Genomic DNA, 23319 nt, shown 5'->3' on the forward strand with positions numbered 1-23319 from the left:
GTTGACAGTACAGTGTATCAGAGTGAGGTTATTGAATATTTGTGTCTCTCTTCGCTGTTGCAGCAGTTTTGCAATTTGCAGGCGGTCCCTGTTCACAGCCGGCTGCTCATAGACACCAATGTTATTTCTGCAACTTGAAAGACAGCTACTTTTGATAAAACTGGGCTTGTAGCACATCATCTGCCTTACAGTGATGGGAAAGAGGCATCGTTTATGTTTTGACAACCTATATCTAATGAGTTATTGATGCTGGAAGTCTGAATCTGTGAATATCTTTCCAACTTTACTGAACTTGGGGTCACAACCACCCAAGGAGTGGTATATTTAATTTTGAAAAAAGCATTTAGTCATACTTAAAGCTTTAAGTGCTTTACTAAGAGTTTTGTATTGTTTTATGATCACAGGTTCTGTCTAAAAAGATGTAGCATCATTTTTAAACAGTGAAACCATACTAATAAAATGTAATGGCCAACCAGTGTGTAATACTGGATTCTGCAAAAACTGAATGCAGAATACTGGACAAAGAAATTCTCTACAGATATTTTTCCCATCTAAATCTTATCTTGACACGGTTAATGTTTTAACTTATTTATGTGTGTATGAATGTATTTACTGACTTATTTATTTAGTACCATTAACATATCAGAGTTCTGAGTGAGTTTTTCTTTAGATAGGCAAAGGCCATTTATTGGTCACATATAGGCTATTAAATAAATAATATTTTAAAAATAAAAGCATTTAAAATACTATTAAACAACTTAGGCATTTATTGAGTCATTAAAATACCGTAGAGTCTACGGCCACATTAGTCTGACTATAATCATCCTCTGGTAAATTCACAACCATGTACTGATGTCCCTTACCAAAGGGACTTCAGGAGATGATTAGATGATGATAAACTGTAACCTGCTGGTTGTGTTCTCTCTGTTCTCATGTTTCTTACATGTTGGTCTCCTGATGCTGCCTTACTTCAGCTGGTCTGTGAGCAACAGAAAACACAGTTTGTCCTGTACCTATTGCCAGGGGTTCCAGTCTTCCAGTCTGTGCTTTTGAAAACGTTTTTGCTTCTTTGGATGTGGTGGAGTTTCGGGTGTAGACATTTTTAAACACGCGGGAGCAGCAGCGTCTGTAACCAGGAAACCCGTGACAGGACCGGCAAACAGACCTGCTGGACCTCGCATCGGGTCCTCGCTACATAGGTCTAAGGAAGATGAAACTGGCTGCCCTTAATATTTCCTGTGTTTTATTTTGTTTATTATGCAGTTTTGATGCGTATGTGACAGACGTGTATGGGACATTTATGAAAATACGAAACAATTAGCGTCCCGTATTGATTCAATACGGGACGCTAATTGTTCCGTATTTTGCAATTAATTGTCAAATAAAGGACGATTCCGTATTTTAAGGGACGGGTGGCAACCCTAGTGTGTGTGTGTGTGTGTGTGTGTGTGTAGCTAAGGGGAAGGGGTGTTGTGGAAATGGAGTAAGCCAGGTGCAGAGAGCGAGAGCTGTAGTCCGAATCCTTTTTTCTGATTGGCTGAGACGAGACACGTGACAGTGTGCATCTATTAATGATCGGAAGCATTCGGGTCGTTCCGGTTATACTCGGTAGCGCTCTTCAGTAAAGGAGACGCGGTTTGTTATTTTCTTTGATTATCGCTCGGCAAATTACGAAAAAGTTGTAAGTTAACCCTTTTTTCACATTTATTAGGCAAAATTAGCTTCACCACCATGGCTAAACATGCTAAAAATGGCTTCGCCATCCTGAGGAAGGCTTCGCCTATGGCGAAATGGCGAATGGCTAGCGCAAGCACAGAAAATTTCTGTTTTGTCAGAAGACAGGACATTATGCACGCATGTGTTTCAAGAAGAAAAAGAAATCACGACCAGAAAATAACAGAAGGAAAGACAGAAATAAGGAAAAATCAAAGTCAAGTAAACAGCAGTAGTACAGGAAACTTCTGATTCCGATTCGGATGACTTTGTATGAAGGTACTGAGACTGTTATGATAAATGGACAATGGCTGAAAATGAACATAGATACAGGAAGTGGAAGAAACTTCATTGGAGAAAACCTGTATAAAGAAAAATGTCCACCAGGACAAAACTGAGGCCAACCAAGAAAAGGTTTTATGCTTACACTCAAACTACTCCACTTAAATGTGTAGGTTACTTTGAGGCAGAAATGAGATGGAAAAATAACATAGTCAAAGATAACATTTATGTGATAGAGGGAATATAGAAACACTGCTTGGCAGAAAACCAAGCTTCGAGTTAAAGATACTTAACACAGGAGAAACAGTGAACACTGTAGGGCAGACTGATAGGTTTAACAAATTTGTCAAAGAGTTCCCACTAGTTTTCAAAGGACTAGGTCAGAACAAAGGTTACAGCCATAAGGTTACAGTCAGTGAGAAAGTCCCGCCTGTACCACAGCGTTTAAGGAGAGTCCCTTATCCCATGTTAGAAGCTGTAAACCAGGAGCTAGACAAGATGCTTGAACAAGACATAATAGAGGAGGCGAATGAAGGATCAGAATGGGTTTCAAATATCCTTATTGTACCCAAAAAAGACACGCAAGAGGGAAGACTATGTGCAGACCTCAGAGAGGTAAATAAAGTGGTGATCAGAGAAAGACACCCATTGCTAACAGTAGATAGCATCTTACAGGTAGTTCAGAGAGCAAAAGTGTTTGCTAAGCTGGACACTAGGAAAGGATTTTGGCAGTGTGATTTAGCCCCAGAATCCAGACCCCTGACAACATTCATCACACATAGTAGGTGCTATCGCTTCAAGAAAGTTTCTTTTGGATTATCTAGCGCACCAGAAGCATTTCAGAAAGCAGTGGACTCTGTTATGTGGAATGTCAGTTACAGTCTGCTACATGGATGATGTAGTGGTCTTTGGAGAAAACGATGAGCAACTCGAACAGAGACTGAGACAAGTCTTTCAGAGATTCGAGAGCAGAGGTCTAACCCTCAACAGCGACAAGTGCATCTTTGGACTACAACAGATTGAGATGCTCGGACATATGATAATTGCAGAAGGAATCAAACCAGACCCAAGATAAGTTGAATCAATCTGCAAAGTGCCCAGACCTGACAATGTGCAGTTACTCCGCTCATTCTTAGGTACCTGTGGATTTCTGATGAAATTCATACCAAACTATGCAAACTTATCAGAACCGTTACGGATGCTGACCAGGAAAGGACAGGAATGGAAGTGGACAAGTGAAACAGAATGATCATTCTAAGCAATGAAAGAAGCATTGGTGAGTGAGCCATGCTTGGCATACTTTAAACTAGATGCACCAACAGTAGTCATCAGTGATGCAAGTCCAGTAGGACTAGGAGCAGTTTTACTACAGACCCAATCAGATGGACAGAACAAAACAATAGCCTATGCTAGCCGTTCACTGAGCCCAACAGAACGTCATTATTCTCAGATAGAACGAGAGGCTCTAGGATGTGTATGGGCTGTGGAACATTTTAGAATGTACTTGTGGGGAGGCACGTTTACTCTGCAAACTGACCACAAATCCCTCATTTACATGTTCAACCCAGAGAAAGCTAAGCTGTCACCACCGCACATAAAGAGACTTGGCTTAAGACTACAACCATATGACTACAAAATAGAAAACACAATTGGGAAGTCCAATATCGCAGATCATAGGCGTTTCTAGCCCATTTTGGGGGGTGCTCAAGTACCCCTAAATTGAATCCCAGCACCCCTAAAGTTTGAGAGATTTTTTTTTGTTGCATGGCCTTTTTTTTTTTAACAAACTAGAAAAGTGTAAAAATCATGCAGTACTTGGTTGATACGTAATGTTTTAACAACAAAAATACAGCACTCCTCTCCCCCATCTTGTCTCAAAAATGGTTTGATCCTGCCCAACTTGGGCTCTGAGCCTCTACCTGCAGAGCTAAGCGCTGCCTCCCACAGAAGCATATGTTCCATAGTAGTGTAAGTACCTGGTTTAAATCAGGATACGTGGCACAATTCTTAACTTCTACCATTCAATACCAACACATTATTATCATTACAAGTCCTTGTTTTTGCTGCATTTAATCACATGTCACTGTTTATGTTGTTAGGTAGGAGTTAGCTTATAGACATTTTTTCTAGCTAGCAAACGTTACAGGTCGTCAGTGTCTGTTTGAACTGGACTGAGACAAGCTAGCTGTTGTGTCAGTGCATGTGTTAATATTAAAGCCAAGGTGCTACTGACTAGCTAACTGACTGGATGCCAGTTAACTCCTATTTTGTGTGTGTGTGTGTGTGTGTGTGTGTGTGTGTGTGTGTGTGTGTGTGTGTGTGTGTGTGTGTGTGTGTGTGTGTGTACAGACAGAGAGACAGCCTCATCATGGACATAAGATTGATTTTTTATTTTTATTTTTAAAGAGCCAGGTTCACGTAAGAGTGTAAGATGAAATGGTTTATCTATCATGAGTAATGTTGTAAGTTGGATCAATGTATCAGTGTTTATATCTCTTATTAGGTATAAAATGCATTGTTTGGTTATTTGCCTTTAGGTTGACATTACAAAGAGAGAGAGGACGTTATTTATTTGTATTCTTATTGGTATTTTTTCATATTTATGTAATTTTTCATCTAGTTGAATGCAATCTATTTGTGTATGATTGTCAGTCCAAAGAGGGAGAGATGAAAAAGGGGGAGGAGAGAGTGCAAGGTCAGGAATAACCAGGTAAGAACACAAACAGAGAATAGTGGCATGCACAACAGCACCTGTTAAGATGACAAAGAAGAACATTCCATTCACAATATAATTTTTCATATATGTCATGGATGTTATGTGTCCTCCCCACATTAAATGCTTTCCAGAAGCACACTTAACAGATATCAGTGGACTTCATTTTAAACAGGACATCTTCATTACATTTTCCTAATTATCTATATGCTTTACTATTTGCTTAATTTCACTATACAAGGAAGAGAAGAACAGGGAGAGACTCTGGGAGATGAGAGAGAAAAGACCAGGGAAAGAGATGCTGTGCATCACATTTCAAATAAAAGTCAAAAATAAAGTCCAAGGTCCATATTTGGTGTTTTTGGTACTCAGTATAGGGGGCTAGTTTACTCCACAAACATACATGCTGTTTATGTGTATGTTAAGGAGCTGCTGCATCTAAATTAGTCACTTTTCCCAGAAATTAGGATTGTGATAGGTTTCTGTTAAGTTTCCAGACCATTCCTCCTTTGCTGTGACTCAGCATTTAAATACCCTTTATCAGATTGGTTGGTTTAGTCAGACTTTTTCAAAAAGTGTTATGCTTTTCTTTGACAAATGTGGGAATGAAATTGCGTTAAAATGTACAAAACAGTGAAATTTATCTTGCCTGGCCAGGCACCTCTGGGTGCTCTGCACCCCTAAACCTCTGATCCTAGAATCGCCCCTGTCGCAGATTCACTCTCACGACTTCCTTTGCCAGAGACAGAGTACAGTGACTATGTGGAAACGTATGTGGACAGAGTGCTGTCAGTGACGGTGCATGCGGTACAAGCTATGAGCCTTGAGAACATAAAACAGAAAATGACAGAGGATGACACATTGAGACAACTAAAGTCGATTGTTGAGACAGGAAAATGGCCAAATCCAATTCCAGAGGAATTACAGCCTTACAACAGATGTGCTGGAGAGTTGAGTACATTTGATGGACTTGTACTGAGAGGACACAGAATAGTGTTACCAATGGCAATGGTGAAACAAGCACTGAGGTAGGACACGAGACTCACCAAGCAGTGGTCCGTACAAAAACAATATCTAAGGAGCAAATTCTATTGGCCCAACATGGACCTAGATGTAGAGAGACTGATAAGAAACTGCTCTGCCTGTGTGCTTAATTAGCCATTACATGGAGATCAACCTCTTCAACCACTAGAGTTACCACCGAGACCATGGACCAAATCGGTATTGATCTGGTAGGACCTATCCAAAACCAGTACGTACTAACTGTGATAGACTACTTTACGTCCTTTCCGGAGGCTGTAGTTATATCGGACATTTCCTCAACCACTGTGGTTAAAGAACTGGGACAGCTGGGAACTTGGACAGCTTTTTGAGGACTATGTCAAGACATGTGGAATTTAAACACATCAGAGCATCACCATATTCTCCAAAGAGCAACAGGAAAATTGAGAGGTTCCACAGATACCTGAAGAAAGCCTTCAGAGCAACAAAGTGTGAAGGAAAGGTATGGAAAGAGAAGCTTCCAAAGATATTAATGACATACCACTCAACACCACACAGAGCATCAGGAGAAACTCTAGCCGTGCTCATGTTTGGATGAGACATTCGTACCAAATGTCCAAATCTGGAGAATGCAGGTGAAACGCCACAAGAAATGGAGAAAGCAACTGATATCAGAAACCATGACGAGGAATACAAAACTAAAATGAAACAATATGCTGACCAAAACAGCAGAGCAAAGGAGCACAACTTCAAAGTTGGAGACATTGTTTATATTGCAAGTATGGAGAGTGGAAAACTGGATTCTACATTCAAAGATACTCGCTACGTTCTTCTAAGAAACACCGCCAACAACTCCTTTGAACTGGTCAACACAGATGATGAACAAGAGTGATCAGGAATGTTGAACATCTTCGACACACACCAGTGGTAACTGACTGTGATGTTCCTGAGCTTCCACTGGTCCACAACACTCAAAACAAGGACATAACAGATGTTCTGATGGCTGAGACCGCACCCGCAGTCGAGATACCACCTGAGCCTGACCCACTGGCTTCTGAAGTCATCACAACCAGAAAGGGCCGTATAATCAGAAAGCCCATCCGATACAGAGACAATTGAAAATAAATAAATAAATAAAATGTTCTTATTTAGTGATTTGTTCATATCACCGACTGTTATATATATATATATATATATATATATACATATGGCATGCCGTTTAGGAAATTATATATTGAATGAAAGTCGATATATATATGATGAAAGTTGATATATATATAATGAAAGTTGAGATATATATATATAATGAAAGTTGATATATATATATATAATGAAAGTCGATATATATATAATGAAAGTTGAGATATATATATAATGAAAGTCGATATATATTGAATGAAAGTCGGAATATATGGAATGAAAGTCGGAATATAGAATGTTCAGATTTTCATTCCATCTATTCAAAGTTTCATTCCATATATTCAGACTTTTTCCTACTGAGCCCTGGAAGGACATGGCAAACAAAAACAGGAACCTTATTGGACATTTGCTCTTCAGATGAGCTCTTCTGTGATTATCTATCTGTCTTCATGGTTGTCACAGGGAACGGCGACTACGTTTGAGAAAACAGGTAATTTTTAGAGATGTTTTGATTCTGAACACTGAACGTGTTAGCATTAGCTTAGCTACTTAGCTTTGACTACATTTGCATCCCTACATAGCTTAAAGGTTAAACACATGCACCATATGTTGATGATAATGATAATATCTATGTTTATCTTTATAGCTGGTCTTAAAGCTGCTGTCCAGAGTTTCCGTTTGTTTTCAATTTATGTATCATTTTTTAACAAAGCTTAAATGTGTTAGTCTAGTTCGATACTATAATATAAAGTTAGTATAACGCGATATGAAAATTTATTCCTGAGCTCCGCCTTCCTCTCATAGACCCCCATGTTATTCCAAAAAGCGCCGGTTGCTGCCGACCCTCAAGTTCGAGCTTCAGCTTTGTCATGCTGTCAATCAACGGTTACGCGCACAGCAAGCAAGCCCATGCAGAGGTGGGCGAGCTACGCACTACGCAACCGCGCGCACATTTGTTTTGCTTGTGGAGGAGAGAGCATCAGGGCTCAGCAACTTCCAGAAAAGTTACCAATCCCACGGCTTGTCAGGCCAAGAGACTGCAGGACGTTTTTTTGGCTCGGGGTGCTCGCCTCGCTCCCCGACCACGGCCTCCATAGCCCGCCTGACGGCTTCGTTTAGATGCCCGACCTCTGGAGGAAGATGTTGGGGCGTCTGGGACATACTCTTCGTCAGAGGAGTCATGCAATTCTGAACTCTAGATAGAAATAAATAAACAATGTAACACATATACACGCGTAAATGCACTAAGTTTGATAAACAACGTCATCGAGAGGGATACACGAGTGTAATCACATATTGAAACTTTACTAGTTCGTCCTAGCAGATTCATGTTATTTTGGTATTAGGACAAGTTAGACTCAATACAGCATTCTAACGTAATTCCTTTATTATTTACTAAATGTACTAAATGTAGAAGAGGGGAAAACAGCAAAACAGGCGAGATGCTGCTGCGCTCTGGGCACTTCTCTCATGTACTGCGCGCGTGCACAAATAAAGGGGCGAAATCAGAGGGAGGGACGGTGGGACCAACAGCGTTTTGGGAGACGCTGCGATTCAAACTCCGGACAGCAGCTTTAAGGCTAATTACGAGGCAGAGGTCAGCTGCTGCCTGGACACATCCATGATCACGCCACTGGTGGGACACAATTGTACTGGATTTCAGCTGAAGGCTGCTGTTCTGTCCAAACTGAGACATTTTTATTGTGACATACCCTCCACTGTTGTTAGCTTTTGATTCAATAAATTTTTTTGAGATGAGGAAATCACTATTGCATGTTTCTAGTTAAATACCCTACTTTTATGATATATCACTACAGCATGCACTTTTTATATTTTCCATCAATTTCACCCAAAAGTTGAATAACTATTTGTGAGCAGTGTATGTAGACACATAATAGAAGCACATTTCAGTAATATATCTGCTGCAGTAGTGCAGTTTTATCTACCTAGATTGGTGTAACAGTAAAAAAAAACAACATATGCTACTGATGTTTCTGACTAAAATCTGCTTGAAAAGCACAACTGCTTATCTGTCAAAATGTGTGTAACAAAAGTGTGCACTGAACACTGAATAAAGTCTCTGTAGATTATAGACAAAATTTGCATCTCTCATCACAAATTTCTGTTTATTCACCCAAAGTGCATGGGTAAAATATAAAACAGGTGAAGTACTAAAAAAGATTTATTTTCTAGAAAAGCCAATAGTCAACAATGCAGTTTAATTCTGGGACAGTTGCTCCAGCACCGACACCATGCGTCCCATCAGTGCAACCAAGGTTTTCATTCATCTTCTGGATGTTCTGGAGAATGGCAGAGGTCACGTCTTGGTGTCTTCCGATCTGTTCCAAGAACCGTTCCTCTGACCTCTCCAGATACTGCAGAGGATCCACAGCAGCTTCCTGGTTCCCTTTTCCTGCATAAAAGCACCAAAAAGTACTAGTTGTCAGTAATTATTTTCTATTTTCATAAACACAGTTAACTTAAAGTAAATGTTCTATTTTGTGATTTTAGGATGGGTCAAAAGATAACATACTGATCATGTTGATGTCTGCATAGTCTAAACAGATCTTACTTGATTTGGTCTGTTGAGAGGAGGACAGCGTGGAGGAGCTGCAGGACGGAACCAGTAAGCTGCAGACTAGTGCTCCTGGTAACTGGACCTCATCATCCAAGGCCGACAACTAAATAAAATGAACAAGACATGCTGTTGATAGCATCTGTAATACAAATGATTTTATCCATTAACTGATTTATTGCTTTGTCCATACAATGTTAGAAAGTGTTACAAATAATACCTGTAATAATTTCCAACAGTGATAAATGCCTTGTTTTATTTTACAACAAAAAACACCAAAAGCATCTGTGTATAAGAAATCAGTGCATTGGATTTCCACATCTGCAAAGCTAGAAAATCACACATCAGAATTTTACCTTGAAATTATGAAAATAGCTGCAGATTACCAGTACTCTTTACTTCATTGTGTTAACTTGATCATTTGAATCAGTTTTTTAGACTTGTATTACTGATACGAAACATAATCAACACATAAATTAAAATGTGTTCGCAAAGAGTTCACTGGTTCTTCAAGGAAAATTTCAATGATAACCATATAGTTCAGTAATATGATTAATGGGTCATTGTGTAACAGCGTGGGAGGTTCTGAATACAGGTCTTAGACTGAAATATTGCTGCTGCTTTCCTCCGGTTTTATAAGGAGTTGTTTCATAGCTTGTTAGCTTACCAGCGGCTAACTGGCTGGCAAACAATAGTTCAACGCCAACCTCTAATCAGTGATCCGGTGTCCGGACCGCGTTAGCTGGCGGAACGTTCATAATACTGATGTGGGACTGTTGTAGCTAGCGTATTCATAGTAGGATAACAGCAGGATGTTGGAGAAATAAAACTTACCATTATCAGGATCGCTGGTCTGCATGGCAGACTCTTAGCGCATCGCACTGCTTGAATGTCTGTGTATTTCAGGCCGATTTCAAAATAAAACTCAATAAAATTCTCGTCCGGGTGAGTGTCCTTCATTGTCGCTTCGCCATACGGACATGTCCCTTCCGGGGCTCGGTAGGAAAAAAAGATTTGATATATATATAATGAAAGTTGATATATATATATAATGAAAGTCGATATATATATATATATATATATAATGAAAGTTGATATATATATAATGAAAGTCGATATATATATATAATGAAAGTCGATATATATATAATGAAAGTTGATATATATATATAATGAAAGTTGATATATATATATAGAATGAAAGTCGATATATATATATAATGAAAGTTGATATATATATAATGAAAGTTGATATATATATAATGAAAGTTGATATATATATATATAATGAAAGTTGATATATATATATAGAATGAAAGTCGATATATATATATATATCAACTTTCATTATATATATATCGACTTTCATTATATATATATCAACGTTCATTATATATATATCAAGTTTCATTATATATATATATATCAACTTTCATTATATATATAATTTCCTAAACGGCATGCCATATGCCATAATATATATATATATATATATATATATATATATATATATATATATAATGAAAGTTGATATATGTATATATATATATAATGAAACTTGATATGTATATAATGAAAGTCGATATATATATAATGAAACTTGATATATATATAATGAAACTTGATATATATATATATATATATATATATATATATATATATATCGACTTTCATGATTATCAGTCCTGCTTCTAGCGAACACCAGTGACTCATTCAGTCAGAGGTTTAGTTAACTACTAAGCCTGTAGTGTTCTGTACACTGATCCTCTGATAACTTCATACCAGACAACATTCAGAAAACCCTACAGACCAACAAAAAACACTTTACACTGAATCACAAACTTCACACACAAAACACAAGCAGCCTTCAGAAAGTAACCAACATTTTAAACATTCCACAGAGCAAATTGGTTCAATTTTCTTACCAGTTTCGTGGGCAGGAAGCTGAGCAGAAGAGTGAAGGTGGGAGGAAATGTGCTTCATGCAAAACATACAAAGGAGGAGCCTGCTCAGAAGTAGGGCTATATTCTAGGAAATGCTGGTAACTCAAACTCAAATTAACAACATATCCATACAAACTCCATTTGTTTTTACTTTTGTTCTGTATTTAGAGTCGGCTTCTCTTGGCTCCTGGCATATATGTGAAAACAAAAAGATAAGTGCATCTTGGCCTAAATAACACACAGAGTTCATCATCAACATCATGTAGGCCGTTATGTGGCCAAACTGACAATCAATTATTCATTTGACTGGTGAATGTCTAGAAGATTTTAAGGAAAACTTACCACTTGGTAGACCATAAACAATAATAAGTTACCATGACCACTCACTAAACCCATCATTCTCCATGTATTATGCTGCTTGTAAGTCACTAGTAGCTGTGTTTAACCATCCATCATCCATTATCTAAAATGATTTAATCCTCATTAGGGTCTCTGGGGGCTGGAGTCTATGCCAGCTGACTGAGGGTGAAGACAGGAGACACCTGGACAGGTAACAGTCTATCGGAGGACTACACTTTCCAGGATTAATGACATCATCTGAATTGTAATGAATTTAGGAAGAACATGAACATCATTTATGTGTGTAAAGAGTTAAATCCTTCTATGATTACCTTGTAATAAAAGTACACAGAAAGGGCAGCAGCTGTATCTTTAAAAGGATACATGGGTATAAAATGCAAAAATAAGACTGGAATATCACTCATGAAAGGCAGAATGAGCACTACCAATGACCACAGCAGTAATAGTAACCTAAAGCCATCCTAACGCCCTAAAATGTTTCTGTTTGCTGCCTGAAAGAAACTCTGGAGCTGGAAGTGTTTGCTGATCTGGTTTTTAAACTTCAGGACAGCGGTCCTAAAGAATCCCCATCTGATGCATATGATGGAATCTATGTGCAGGAGAGTTATGCTGTCCACTAGGTGTTTGGACCATGAAGAGTCTTATCGACACAGAGTTTACTGAAGACCGGTGTTGGAGCATTTCCTTCTCCCCGTCAAAATCTGGTGTCTGATGTCTGGACACTGGTGGTGGTGCTGGCATACAGATGAGAAGATGAGAAACCTGTCACCCAGTGGTGCACACTTGTTTATTCTTGGGGGTATTTTCTGATTTTCCCCCTCCCAGTCTGGTACATCACCGTCCTGGAGCAACATCTGTCTGGCACCAGCTGCTCCAAAACGGCCCCACACAAGAACCAGCAGACTCAGTAAAGCATCCTCATATTGAGATCATGAAAGACTGGTTATGCATGATCTAAACGTAAATGTATTGTAAGCAACACAAGATGTATATAACATCATGAACAGCTGGACTTTAATTGACCGTTGAACAGTCAGTGACAAGACAAATAAGTTAAAATGAAGAAAAATGACTAAATTAATATATTTATGCAAATAGCAGTTCATATTCGGCCAAGGAACACGGAGAAGTATTGTGATGATCGGCGTACATTTGTCTGTGAATCTGTTAGCAACATACTCAAAAAGGGACTAATGGATTTGGATGATGTTTTCAGGGAAGGTCAGAAAAGACACAAGGTCTAAGTGATTAGATTTTGGCAGTGATGTGGTTTATAGTCTGGATCCATGGATTTGTTAAACGTTTCTGTATCATTATGAGATAGCAGCATGGTGTCACTGTAACCATGACAACAAGTGAACACTATGTCAGCTGCCTGCTGATGATTACATGATTGTGATCCTACTACAAATCCACCGCTTTGGACTTATCCATCAGAAATCAAACAAGGAACAACCGTTGACCTTAGCTTCAGCTGTGGTGTTCCCTGAAGTGGCAGTATTCACAGAACAAGCAGCAGGCTGATTGAAACACTGAAATGTTGTCATTTGGTTTTGCTTTCTCCAATGACTAGTGTGGACCATTCCATTCATCTTGTGGTTTGATTCAATTAATCTTCAGGACCGCACATGCTTAGTACCCAGCATCACTAGAGTCTGCTCTAAACTCATCAGACACCCTGTTAGAGCCCTTTCTGTATATTGAGACCAGCAAATAACTCACACTGTTCACAGGATCCTACACCACCCCTCACTCAAACTACACTGAGTGTTTGAGTGGCTCCCATCAGGTCGTAGGTTAAGATGTCCACCTGCAGAACACAGAGGAGGACCTTTGTCTCCACAGCAATCCAGCTTCTGAACTCTGACCCCTCTCTGTCCAGACATTACACAAACCCACAACTCAGTGTACACAACCCGTTAGAGTGAAGCACAGAGCACTTTATTGACATAGACAATCTGCAATTTTTAAAATTTCACAATTTTAAAAATTTAAAATCAGTTTTATTGTTTGATGTTTTGCTTGTTATTGTCATGTTCTTTGTTGATGCTGTTCTTTGCACATTTTAATTGCCCCTTGGTGCTAAATAAAGTGTTTGAATTGAACTGAATTGAAATTCAGGTGGTTGACTCGTTCTCCTCTTCTTCTGAGAGCCATACACCATTTTTCCCGACATCCAATTTCACCACTTCCTTAGTAGTTTACGTAGGATTCACGTCACGCCTGATGGAAGCCCCTATGTTCAAAAAGAGACCGCTTCCTAACACAGAGAAGGCGAATTTATGAACGGGAAAGTGAATGTTATGTCAAAAAATCCTACTGCTGCATATCTTTGAGCATTTTTAGGGGTTATATGAAATTCAAAACCTTTTCTAGTGGGTATAACAGCATATACCTGCCTATCATGTAGACTAAACCACTACATTAAACATATACTGTGTATTATTTTACAGAATCTTTGTTTTTCTCTCACATTTAAAACTTTCAGAGGTCACATACAGTCATGGAAAAAATTATGAGACCACCCCTGTTTTCTTGTTCATTTTAATGCCTGGTACCACTAAAGGTATACTACCTGAAGAATACAATTAAAACAACAAAAATGCAGCTGATTCCATCATACTTTATGTCCTCTCTGACATGCTTCAGCTTCATTGTATTCCAGGGTCTATAAGAGGACATTTCATGTCATCAGCAGCACTGTACATCCAAAGTCTAGAGTGGTTTCCTGCTCACATTCAAGCTGTAGCACAACTCAGAAGTTGTCAGCTCTCACATAATGCCTAAAACTAAAGAATTATGTGAAGCCACAAAGGCAGCCATCTTGGCACTGCTGGAAATTAGCATGAGAGATAGACAGGTAGTGAAAAAACCTGAAGACCTCCAAGACAGTATGTTCTGCCTGCATCAGAATCCCATGTGCTGCAGTGCCCCCTACTGATGTTTCTGTAGTAATGATGTTAAAACAGGGCCTTTTCTAATCGAGTTTTAGTGTTGGTCAGGCCATGAGAGGATCTGGATGTTGCTGCTTCTTCTCCTGTTTTCATTTCAATGTTGAGGCCTTGGATAGAACTTGTATGTAAATATCTCAATTTGTTTGACTTTCCTTTTTCTGTTGTGTGTTTAGGTGTTATTTTTATTCTGATTTCTATTTGGGGCTGCACAGTGGTATAGTGGTTAGCACTTTCACCTTGCAGCTAGAAGATCCCTGGTTCATGTCCCAGCCTTCCCAGGATCTTTCTGCATGGAGTTTGCATGTTCTCCCTGTGCATGCGTGGGTTTTCTCCAGGTTCCTCCCACAGTCCAGGAACATGCTGAGGTTAAGTGATGATTCTAAATTGTCCATAGGTGTGAATGTGAGTGTGATTGTTTGTCTCTATGTGTAGCCCTGTGATATACTGTTACCTAGGGTGACCATATTCTGTTTCTCTGAAAAGAGGACACACTTCCAGCTCGCGTGCGAAAAATTTTCAGGCCCCCCCCCCCCCAATTTTCAGGGGTTTTCCGTGGGTCAGGGGGCTTTCTGTGCTTCAAACTCAGTTAAACAGATATTCTGAATTCCCCAGAAAATAACACTTTACCTGGATATACAGAAAAATAGCCCAAAACACTCACAGACAGTTGCTTTATAAATAATATATTTATTAAATTAAAGCAATTCTCCTAAACAATATAATCAGTCACATACAAATATGGCATGCTCTAGTCTTTAATAGGGCTGCACAGCGACATAGTGGTTAGCACTTTCGCCTTGCAGCAAGAAGATCCCGGTTCGAATCCCGGGTTGGGCCTGGGATCTTTCTGCATGGAGTTTGCATGTTCTCCCTGTGCATGTGTGGGTTTTCTCCGGGTACTCCGGCTTCCTCCCACAGTCCAAAAATATGCTGAGGTTAATTGATCACTCTAAATTGCCCGTAGGTGTGAATGTGAGTGTGCTTGTCTGTCTGTATATGTAGCCCTGTGACAGACCGGCGACCTGTCCAGGGTGTCCCCTACCTTCGCTCAAGTCAGCTGGGATAGGCTCCAGCACCCCCCGCAACCCTAATGAGGATAAAGCGGTGTATAGAGGATGGATGGATAGTCTTTAATAGTTATTGACTCAAGTTGTGTAGGAACACATGTATTCAGATGTTTAACAAAATAAGAAATAATCATCTCTCTTAAGTCTGACACTTACACCTTAGTTAGGAAAAGTGAGGTGGAGTACCATTCTTCAAAATAACCTCCCAATTATCAATTATGTAAAAATAGAAATAATGCCTCAAAATATTAAACAAAAAGAAAAAAGAGAGGTAGCCTATTCTTCAATGTTCAGTTAGGCCATTCTTCAAAATAATGTGTCTAATGGCAAATGAAAAAAATATAGAAATAATGCCTCAAGTCAACAGTCCTTTTTTTCCTTCTTTTCCCTTTTCTTATTAGCTACAGAGACATAAGTCCCAGCTTTGCAGACTGTACATTCTGCCTCCCATTTGACACGACCTGGACGAAAACAGGGGTACTTTTTTCGCATTTCATCAGTGAAATGACATTTGCGTTTCGGCATTTTCCTTCGGTTCGAGTGCTCTCTCGCAGTGTGCCTACCTGCGAGGAAGCGAATCTCCAGCGCCGTGGCACGCGCCGGCGCTTCAGAGACGCGGGCCTGGCGCTCCGCAGCGTGACTAATACCAGTGGGGGGTGCTGGAGCCTATCCCAGTTGACTCGGGCGAAGGCAGGGGACACCCTGGACAGGTCGCCAGTCTGTCACAGGGCTACATACAGTATACAGACGAACAATCACACTCACATTCACACCTACGGGCAATTTAGCGTAATCAATTAACCTCAGCATATTTTTGGACTGTGGGAGGAAGCCGGAGTGCCCGGAGAAAACCCACGCACCCCCCGCGACATTAGTGAGGATAAAGCGGTGTATAGAGAATGGATGGATGGATTTGAACTGACTGTGTGAATAGTTTTTGCTTTTTGCTGAGTTTTCACTTTAGTGCATTCTGTTTCTGATTAAGATTCTAGTTTTTTACAATAAAGTGAAGTAATGTCATTATTTGATATGTTCATAGATGCTTTTCGTCATGAAATCCAGAGAAAGGAGGAGTTTTGCTTTGGGTCAGTGATGAGCAAAGCATCTTCCACACATTTCTATATCTTTTGCTTTTGTTGAATAGATGCCGAATTTTGTCAAATACTTTTACTTTGTGATTAATGGACCATGAATTGATCTATGCACAGGTAAACACGAACACTTCCTTTAGTTTTACTGCATTTCTAATGTCGGCACTCCATCCTTTCTAAAATACATTTAAGCTCCACTCACACTGATCTGGTGTAATAGCAGTGGTGAAAGAAGAACACAGATCCTTTACTTAAGTAGAGTAATGATACCACACTATGACAGTACTGCATGCAATAAGTCCTATATGTACAGTATGTATGTTTCATCAGCAACTTGTACTGCTAGGATCAAAAGTACAGCTATTGATTAATATGGATTCATATTCCAGCTGCATTTATGTGTATGTTGCATTTAGCTGCCATGGATGTTGACATTTAACTCCTTTATATACTGTTGGGTACTTTAATCTACAGCAATGCATCAGATTTGATAAGATTTGTAATGTTACCCTGTGAATCACACATCTGTTTTCAGCATTGGGACATTTTATAGCTAATCCAAGAGTCCATCCATCCATTATCAATGCACCGCTTTATCCTCATTAGGGTCATGGAGGACTGGAGTCTATCCCAGCTGACTTAGAGTGAAGACAGGAGACACCTGGACAGGTAACAGTCTATCACAGGGCTACACATAGAGACAAACAATCACACTCACATTCACACCTACGGACAATTTAGAATCATCAATTAACCTCAGCATGTTTTTGGACTGTGGGAGGAACCTGGAGAAAACCCCCGCATGCAAACTCCATGCAGAAAGATCCCAGGACCAGGCCGGTATTTGAACCGGGGATCTTCTTGCTGCACGGCGAAAGTACAAACCACTATAGCACTGTGCAGCCCCAGTTAAAATACAGAAATATAAAAACAGCTTTTAAAGGCAGTTTATTTGACCAAATCCACTAAAGCAGTTCCTATCAATGACACAAGTCTACAGTTTCATTGACTTGTTTTATGGCTCTTCTCCAGGTTGTTTTCTCTTGACTACACTACATTTTAATGTCACAGCATTTATTTCTGTCCAGAGTTGGATTCATTTTCTACCAAGATCTTAATTGATGATGGAAGAGTGGGACAAAGTCTTCTCCAGAACATCCCAGAGATTCTCATTGGGGCTGAGGTCTGGACTCTGTGGAGGACAATCCATCTGATCCACTCATTCTCAATGTGAGCCCATAAATCCTAACATCATCTTGGAACATGTCCATGTCATCAGTGAAGAAAAACTCCACTGATGGAAAGACCTGGTCATTCAGTATATTCGGGTAGTCAGCTGACCTCATTCTTTGGGAACATAACGTTGGTGAACCTGACCAACCCCAGATCATAACCCTAACCCCCACAGACTGGTAGGAACTAGACATGATGAGTTCATCATTTCATCCACCTCTATTCTTACCCTGATGCCCCCATCACTCTGGAACAGGGTAAATCTGGACTCATCAGACCACATTTGCTCCTTGAAGATGATGGTTCTCCACTATTCTTCAGGTTTTATTAATGTGTTGGATGGTTCTTAACCTGATTTTAGTAGTTTCAGAAATCTCCTTAGTTTTCTTTTTATCATGCAGGCCAATAATTTGACCTTTCTGAGACAGATTAACATCCTTTCCATGACCACAGGATACGTCTTCCAACATTTAAGAAATGAGAAGCTCCTCACTGCATCAGCTAGGTTTAAAGAAGTTGTTGCAGCTGAAACACACGCATCACTGCAGTTATTATCCAATGGAAGGCTCTTTCCTGTTTGCTTCGTTAAATCCAGGTGGGGACATGTTTTTGGCCTGGTGTTGTATGATTGTCATCATATGAGAGCTGTGTTACTAAACCCTTGATGCTCTATTTTTTCCATTTATTATCTTTCTAAGAGGCTGATATGCTTCTTAACCACTGAGTGGTTTTTATAAAATATATAGCTATATGTAACAATACAGTAAATGTGCAGCAATAAAATATGCTTTGAATCAGATCATAGATGAGGCTTTACCAATGCTGTGCAGAAATCCAGTTTAAAAAGCCTTTACATCTACAAGGGATGTGGAAAAGTGTAATGTACTACAGTAAATTACACTTTTAGATGGGGAAAAGTACTAAAGTACATCACACTTTTCCCCGGCCATTGTAGATGCAGAGGCTTTTTAAACTGGATATCGTGGGTAAAGCATTATCTATACTGTGTGCACCAAAGCTTTCCCTTTGGTCTTTTCATGATAGATTCCAGCATTTACCATCTGACAGTCTGTTTTTAGTGAAAGCCTTTTCAAAGCCTGCTAACATTCCACCGGTTTACATTTAAGAGTAACTGTTCCCTAGAAATAACCAAAATAATATTCCACAGGTTTGCAATAGCAGGGGTACGATGAGTAACAGCTTATATCTCAGCAGCCACCACACAAAATTAAGAGAGAAAAAAAAAGAATGTGAGTGTTTCAGTTCTTCTTCTCTTCCATCTCATCACTGGTGAGGGATTCAATGTGACTCCATATACACCACACCTGCACACACAAAGATGGGACACATCTGTGAGCCACAGTGCAACTTCTGTCATCATAGGTGATGTGTGATCATCACAGGTTCCAGGGTGTTTGAGGGCTCAATATCCTCCTTACCTCAGCAGACAGAGCCAGCAGGCGGCCTGCAGCCAGCAGCAGCGTCCCTGCAGCCTGGATCCACAGAGGCAGGTCCAGCCAGTGGGACAGTAAACCCCGCTGATACCAATAGAGCCACAGAGGGAGGCAGTGCAGCCCGCCCACCACCCACGCACCCAGAGGAGTCCAAAACCCTGCAGGCACACACACTAATGTGGAGCTGTACAGCACATCATGAACGTTAAACAGAGAAGATCACTTGTTACCGTTAGCCATGATGGCCTGTATGAGTGGAGGGCTGCTGCTGAAGCTCTCCTTCCACCGGTCACCTCTGGTGCTGTGGTTACACACAAACACACACCACTCCAGCGCACACACCAGAAAACCCCACTGCGACACAATACAAACACATAAGAAACCATTAACACTGTTACTGGGTCACAAATGTTAAAAACAGCCATATACATGCATCATCTATACACTGTTTAATCCTCATTAGGGTCATGGGGGCTGGAGTCTATCCCAGCTGACTGAAGGTGAAGACAGGAGACACCTGGATAGGTAACAGTTTAAACATTGATGTTCTCAGAATTACCCTTTAACTTCCACCTAGCTTTATACACGAGTTAAAACCAGCTCCCCCTTGAGCTGATACAGCAGTAAAGTGTTGGTTCTGCTGTCATGTTTCAGAATTGACTAACTCATCTAAAACTGTCTGCTGTAAGAATAAACTGAATGAGTCAGGATGAGGACTTTCACCTGTAAACTTTAAGGACATTTAGTTTGAAAATTTCTCCTGTGTGTGTGTGTGTGTGTGTGTGTGTGTGTGTGTGTGTGTGTGTGTGTGTGTGTGTGTGTGTGTGTGTGTGTGTGTGTGTGTGTGTGTGTGTGTGTGTGTGTGTGTGTGTGCCTCAAACAGCAGGCTCCACAGCATCCCTCTGCCCAGGTTGTCCACCACTACATCCAGCCAGGCCCCAAACCTGGAGGTCTGTCCCAGCCTCCTGGCCAGCCAGCCGTCCACTCCTGTAGAGAACATCACCACTCAGAACAAGGTTCTCAAATCACTGGAGCATTTCATCAAGGACACCTTTAAATTCAGAGCACATCGTTTACTGCTTTTATACTGTGGAACTTCATGTTTCCTGGGTCCAAAATGTGTCCAGAATTATACAGAGAGAAGTGCACTGACAAAACCATCAGAAAAGCCCAGCAGAGGATCTAACTCCTCCATCTGAGGAGCAGCAGATCCTTTTCAACTCTGCAGTCACTGATTCTGCTCATTGCTCATCCATCACTGTCTGGCTTGGATCGGCCACCAAGCAGCTCAGACCACTCACACAACCAGACACGACTAATCACACAAACAGCTGGAATATTAGTGGAATAAACCGTGCATGTTCAAACCAAAAAGTGATTCTGAGGAACAGTGATGATACAGAAAATCACACAAAGTCTGAACCAGTGTTGAGTCTGTCTTCAGTACGCTGCAGCTTCAAGGTAAAAACTGCTCATTTCACTCATGATGTGTCTTCTGGCACATAAAAACCAAAATGTGGCTCATTCCAGAGGAGGAGGACATCTGGGCTTCAACATTTTTGAAAAATTAACCTTCTCTGTTACAGTTTTCTCTCCATATTCATCAATAATAATAATAAACTATCAAAGACTGATTGACTCAGCTTACACATCAGTGGTACCATTTTTATTCCATGTTTTCTGTGTTGTTGCTAACCGTACTCTAATCACAGTAACAGGGTTGCTCATCCATGCTAATGTGATTTTTTTTTTCTCAGCAGTGGAAGATAGATATTTAGCTAGCTGTTACTGCTGACCAAGAGGACAAACTGACTGATGGAAAACAGTCCAAAGAATGAGTCTGAACCTGATAATATGAGGTAGAATGAGACATTCAATCAAGGCTGAAAATGTGATGAAAATATGGAAACTAGAAGACAGGACATAGCTTTGCTCTACCCATTCTTTAGGAAAACTGTTTGATGATGTTAATTCCAGCGTTTCATGTGGACATGATAACAAGACAAAAAAAATAGAGTTTCATCATTTTTACTGGTATGAATATAATAAAAACATTAATCGGGTGACACATATAAATGAAACATAGACGTCATTTTATCATTAGCAGGGATGTTTTGATGCTAAATAAATGTGAAGTGTCAGCAGCAGCACTTCCAAAGCAAACAGAGGCTCATTTACCATCAAGAGCTATGGAGACGGAGTACAGAGGGACAAACAGCGCTGGTGTGTTGTAGGCAGCCCAGGCAGCAAACACAAGGCCAATCCTGATGTATCCTGAAGCAGACAGATGACATTAGAGCAGCAGAGGAACAAGATCCTCATCCTACTGACACACATATGGCAGCAGATTAACGGTTACTCAGGCAGGTGTTTCTCACCAACAATGTTTGGCCAATACAGCAGGACTCCCATCTCCTCTCAGGTACAGCGAAGCTCATCCCGGATCCTCGAGGATGACGCAATAAGCTGTGAGCTGACCTCTATCCGTCAGGACAACCAGCACCGTGTCCTCATGTGTCCGTCCTCACAACGTCCACGAGCCGCTATTATACCTTTAAACCACACAATGAACAGCTCAATGAGCGCTCCACGCTGTGCAGCGACGTAACGAGCCGACACACGTCATTACGTACAGAATGTGACGCACATGTTGCACCGTGGTGGCAGGACACATTTGGGTCGATATAAAATTGAGGGGCTTTTGAACTCAATGGGATATACCTTGCATGCATTTTTATTAAAAGTTAAAAAACTGATGTTTTTTATGTTCATTATAATCATGTCTTCACAAATTCCATACTTATTTATTATGGAAAAATTCACTTATTAATCAAAAATGATGGATAGATATCACTAAAATGTCAACTATGTTACAAAAAGTCCCGCAATTATACATTGGCCCATCCAGATTGACCATATGATCCAAAATGATCCATAATTATGGACAATTATTCCAGAATGACATGAAATTTGTCTTAAATGACTTGAAATTTATCCGAAAGATACAAAAAATGATACAAAATGACGAGAAACGATCCAAGCTGAAAAAAATGGTTGAAAATGACAAGAAAATTGTCCTAAATGACTTTAAAATTATCCAAAATGACTTGAAAATCATCCATAATGAAAGAAAATTTGTCCTAAATGACATGAAATTTGTCCTAAATGACTCAGAATTTATCCCAAAGACACAAAAATGATCCAAAGTGAAGAGAAACGATCCAAGCTGACATAAAACTTGTTGAAAATGACAAGATAATTGACCAAAATGACTCGAAAATTGTCCTGGTCAGTATATCATTTAGGGACTTCTGAAGTCCATGGGTTATATCTTGCACACATTTTTATATAAAATAAAATAAAATAAAAATAACAAAATAAAAAAAACTAATGTTTTTATGTTCATTGTGGACATACAATTATTTATTATGGAAACAATCACTTATTAATAAAAATTACTGGATGTCACTAAAATATCAACTAAATAACTGTATGAATTTAATAAATGTGCAATATGCTATCGCTTCCCAGCTACTAATTTGGAGAAATTAACCTCACGTCTCTTCTTCTTTTTTTTTTAACCAGCTCTTTGTCCTACTTTATAACCAGGCCAGTTGTTTATGAAATAGCTTTAAAGATCCACCCATACAATGCAGTTTCTGCTTTGCAAAAAGAACTTCACTGAAGCATTTATATTAATACATCAAATGACTTGATTTCATTCATGGGGGATATATTATAAAGATTATAGCTCGTAAAATAATTGGAAAAGAGATACTTCCTGTATTATTT

At 39.7% G+C, this 23319-nt stretch overlaps 1 protein-coding gene and 2 long non-coding RNA genes across 4 annotated transcripts in view; 1 reads left to right on the forward strand and 2 right to left on the reverse strand.

Annotated features, from left to right (window-relative positions):
- Positions 1-3732: 3732 nt before the first annotated feature.
- LOC127536835 (uncharacterized) lies at positions 3733-13873 on the forward strand. Its single transcript, XR_007946037.1, has 3 exons — positions 3733-3963; positions 4648-4705; positions 11856-13873. It is a non-coding gene; the product is annotated as an uncharacterized LOC127536835 (long non-coding RNA).
- A 3898-nt stretch (positions 13874-17771) lies between these two features.
- si:ch1073-145m9.1 (uncharacterized) lies at positions 17772-22147 on the reverse strand. Of its 2 annotated transcripts, XM_022201013.2 has the most exons (6): positions 21906-22147; positions 21706-21801; positions 20402-20514; positions 19758-19881; positions 19513-19685; positions 17772-19398 (listed from the first exon to the last, which is right to left on the reverse strand). In XM_022201013.2, the coding sequence occupies exons 1-6, from the start codon at positions 21937-21939 to the stop codon at positions 19333-19335; spliced, it is 606 nt and encodes a 201-aa protein (XP_022056705.1). In that variant the 5' UTR covers positions 21940-22147; the 3' UTR covers positions 17772-19332. The 2 variants fall into 2 exon arrangements, with proteins under 2 accessions (XP_022056705.1, XP_022056706.1); XM_022201014.2 differs by lacking the exon at positions 21706-21801.
- The window catches only part of LOC127536822 (uncharacterized), a 123987-nt gene continuing 118439 nt past the window's right edge, over positions 17772-23319 (reverse strand). Inside the window, exon 2 of the long non-coding RNA XR_007946021.1 lies at positions 17772-18147. This is a non-coding gene — a long non-coding RNA (uncharacterized LOC127536822). The remainder of the gene's footprint in view (positions 18148-23319) is intronic.

The sequence above is a fragment of the Acanthochromis polyacanthus genome, chromosome 13 (genome assembly GCF_021347895.1).
Source record: "Acanthochromis polyacanthus isolate Apoly-LR-REF ecotype Palm Island chromosome 13, KAUST_Apoly_ChrSc, whole genome shotgun sequence".
Lineage (NCBI taxonomy): Eukaryota > Metazoa > Chordata > Actinopteri > Pomacentridae > Acanthochromis > Acanthochromis polyacanthus.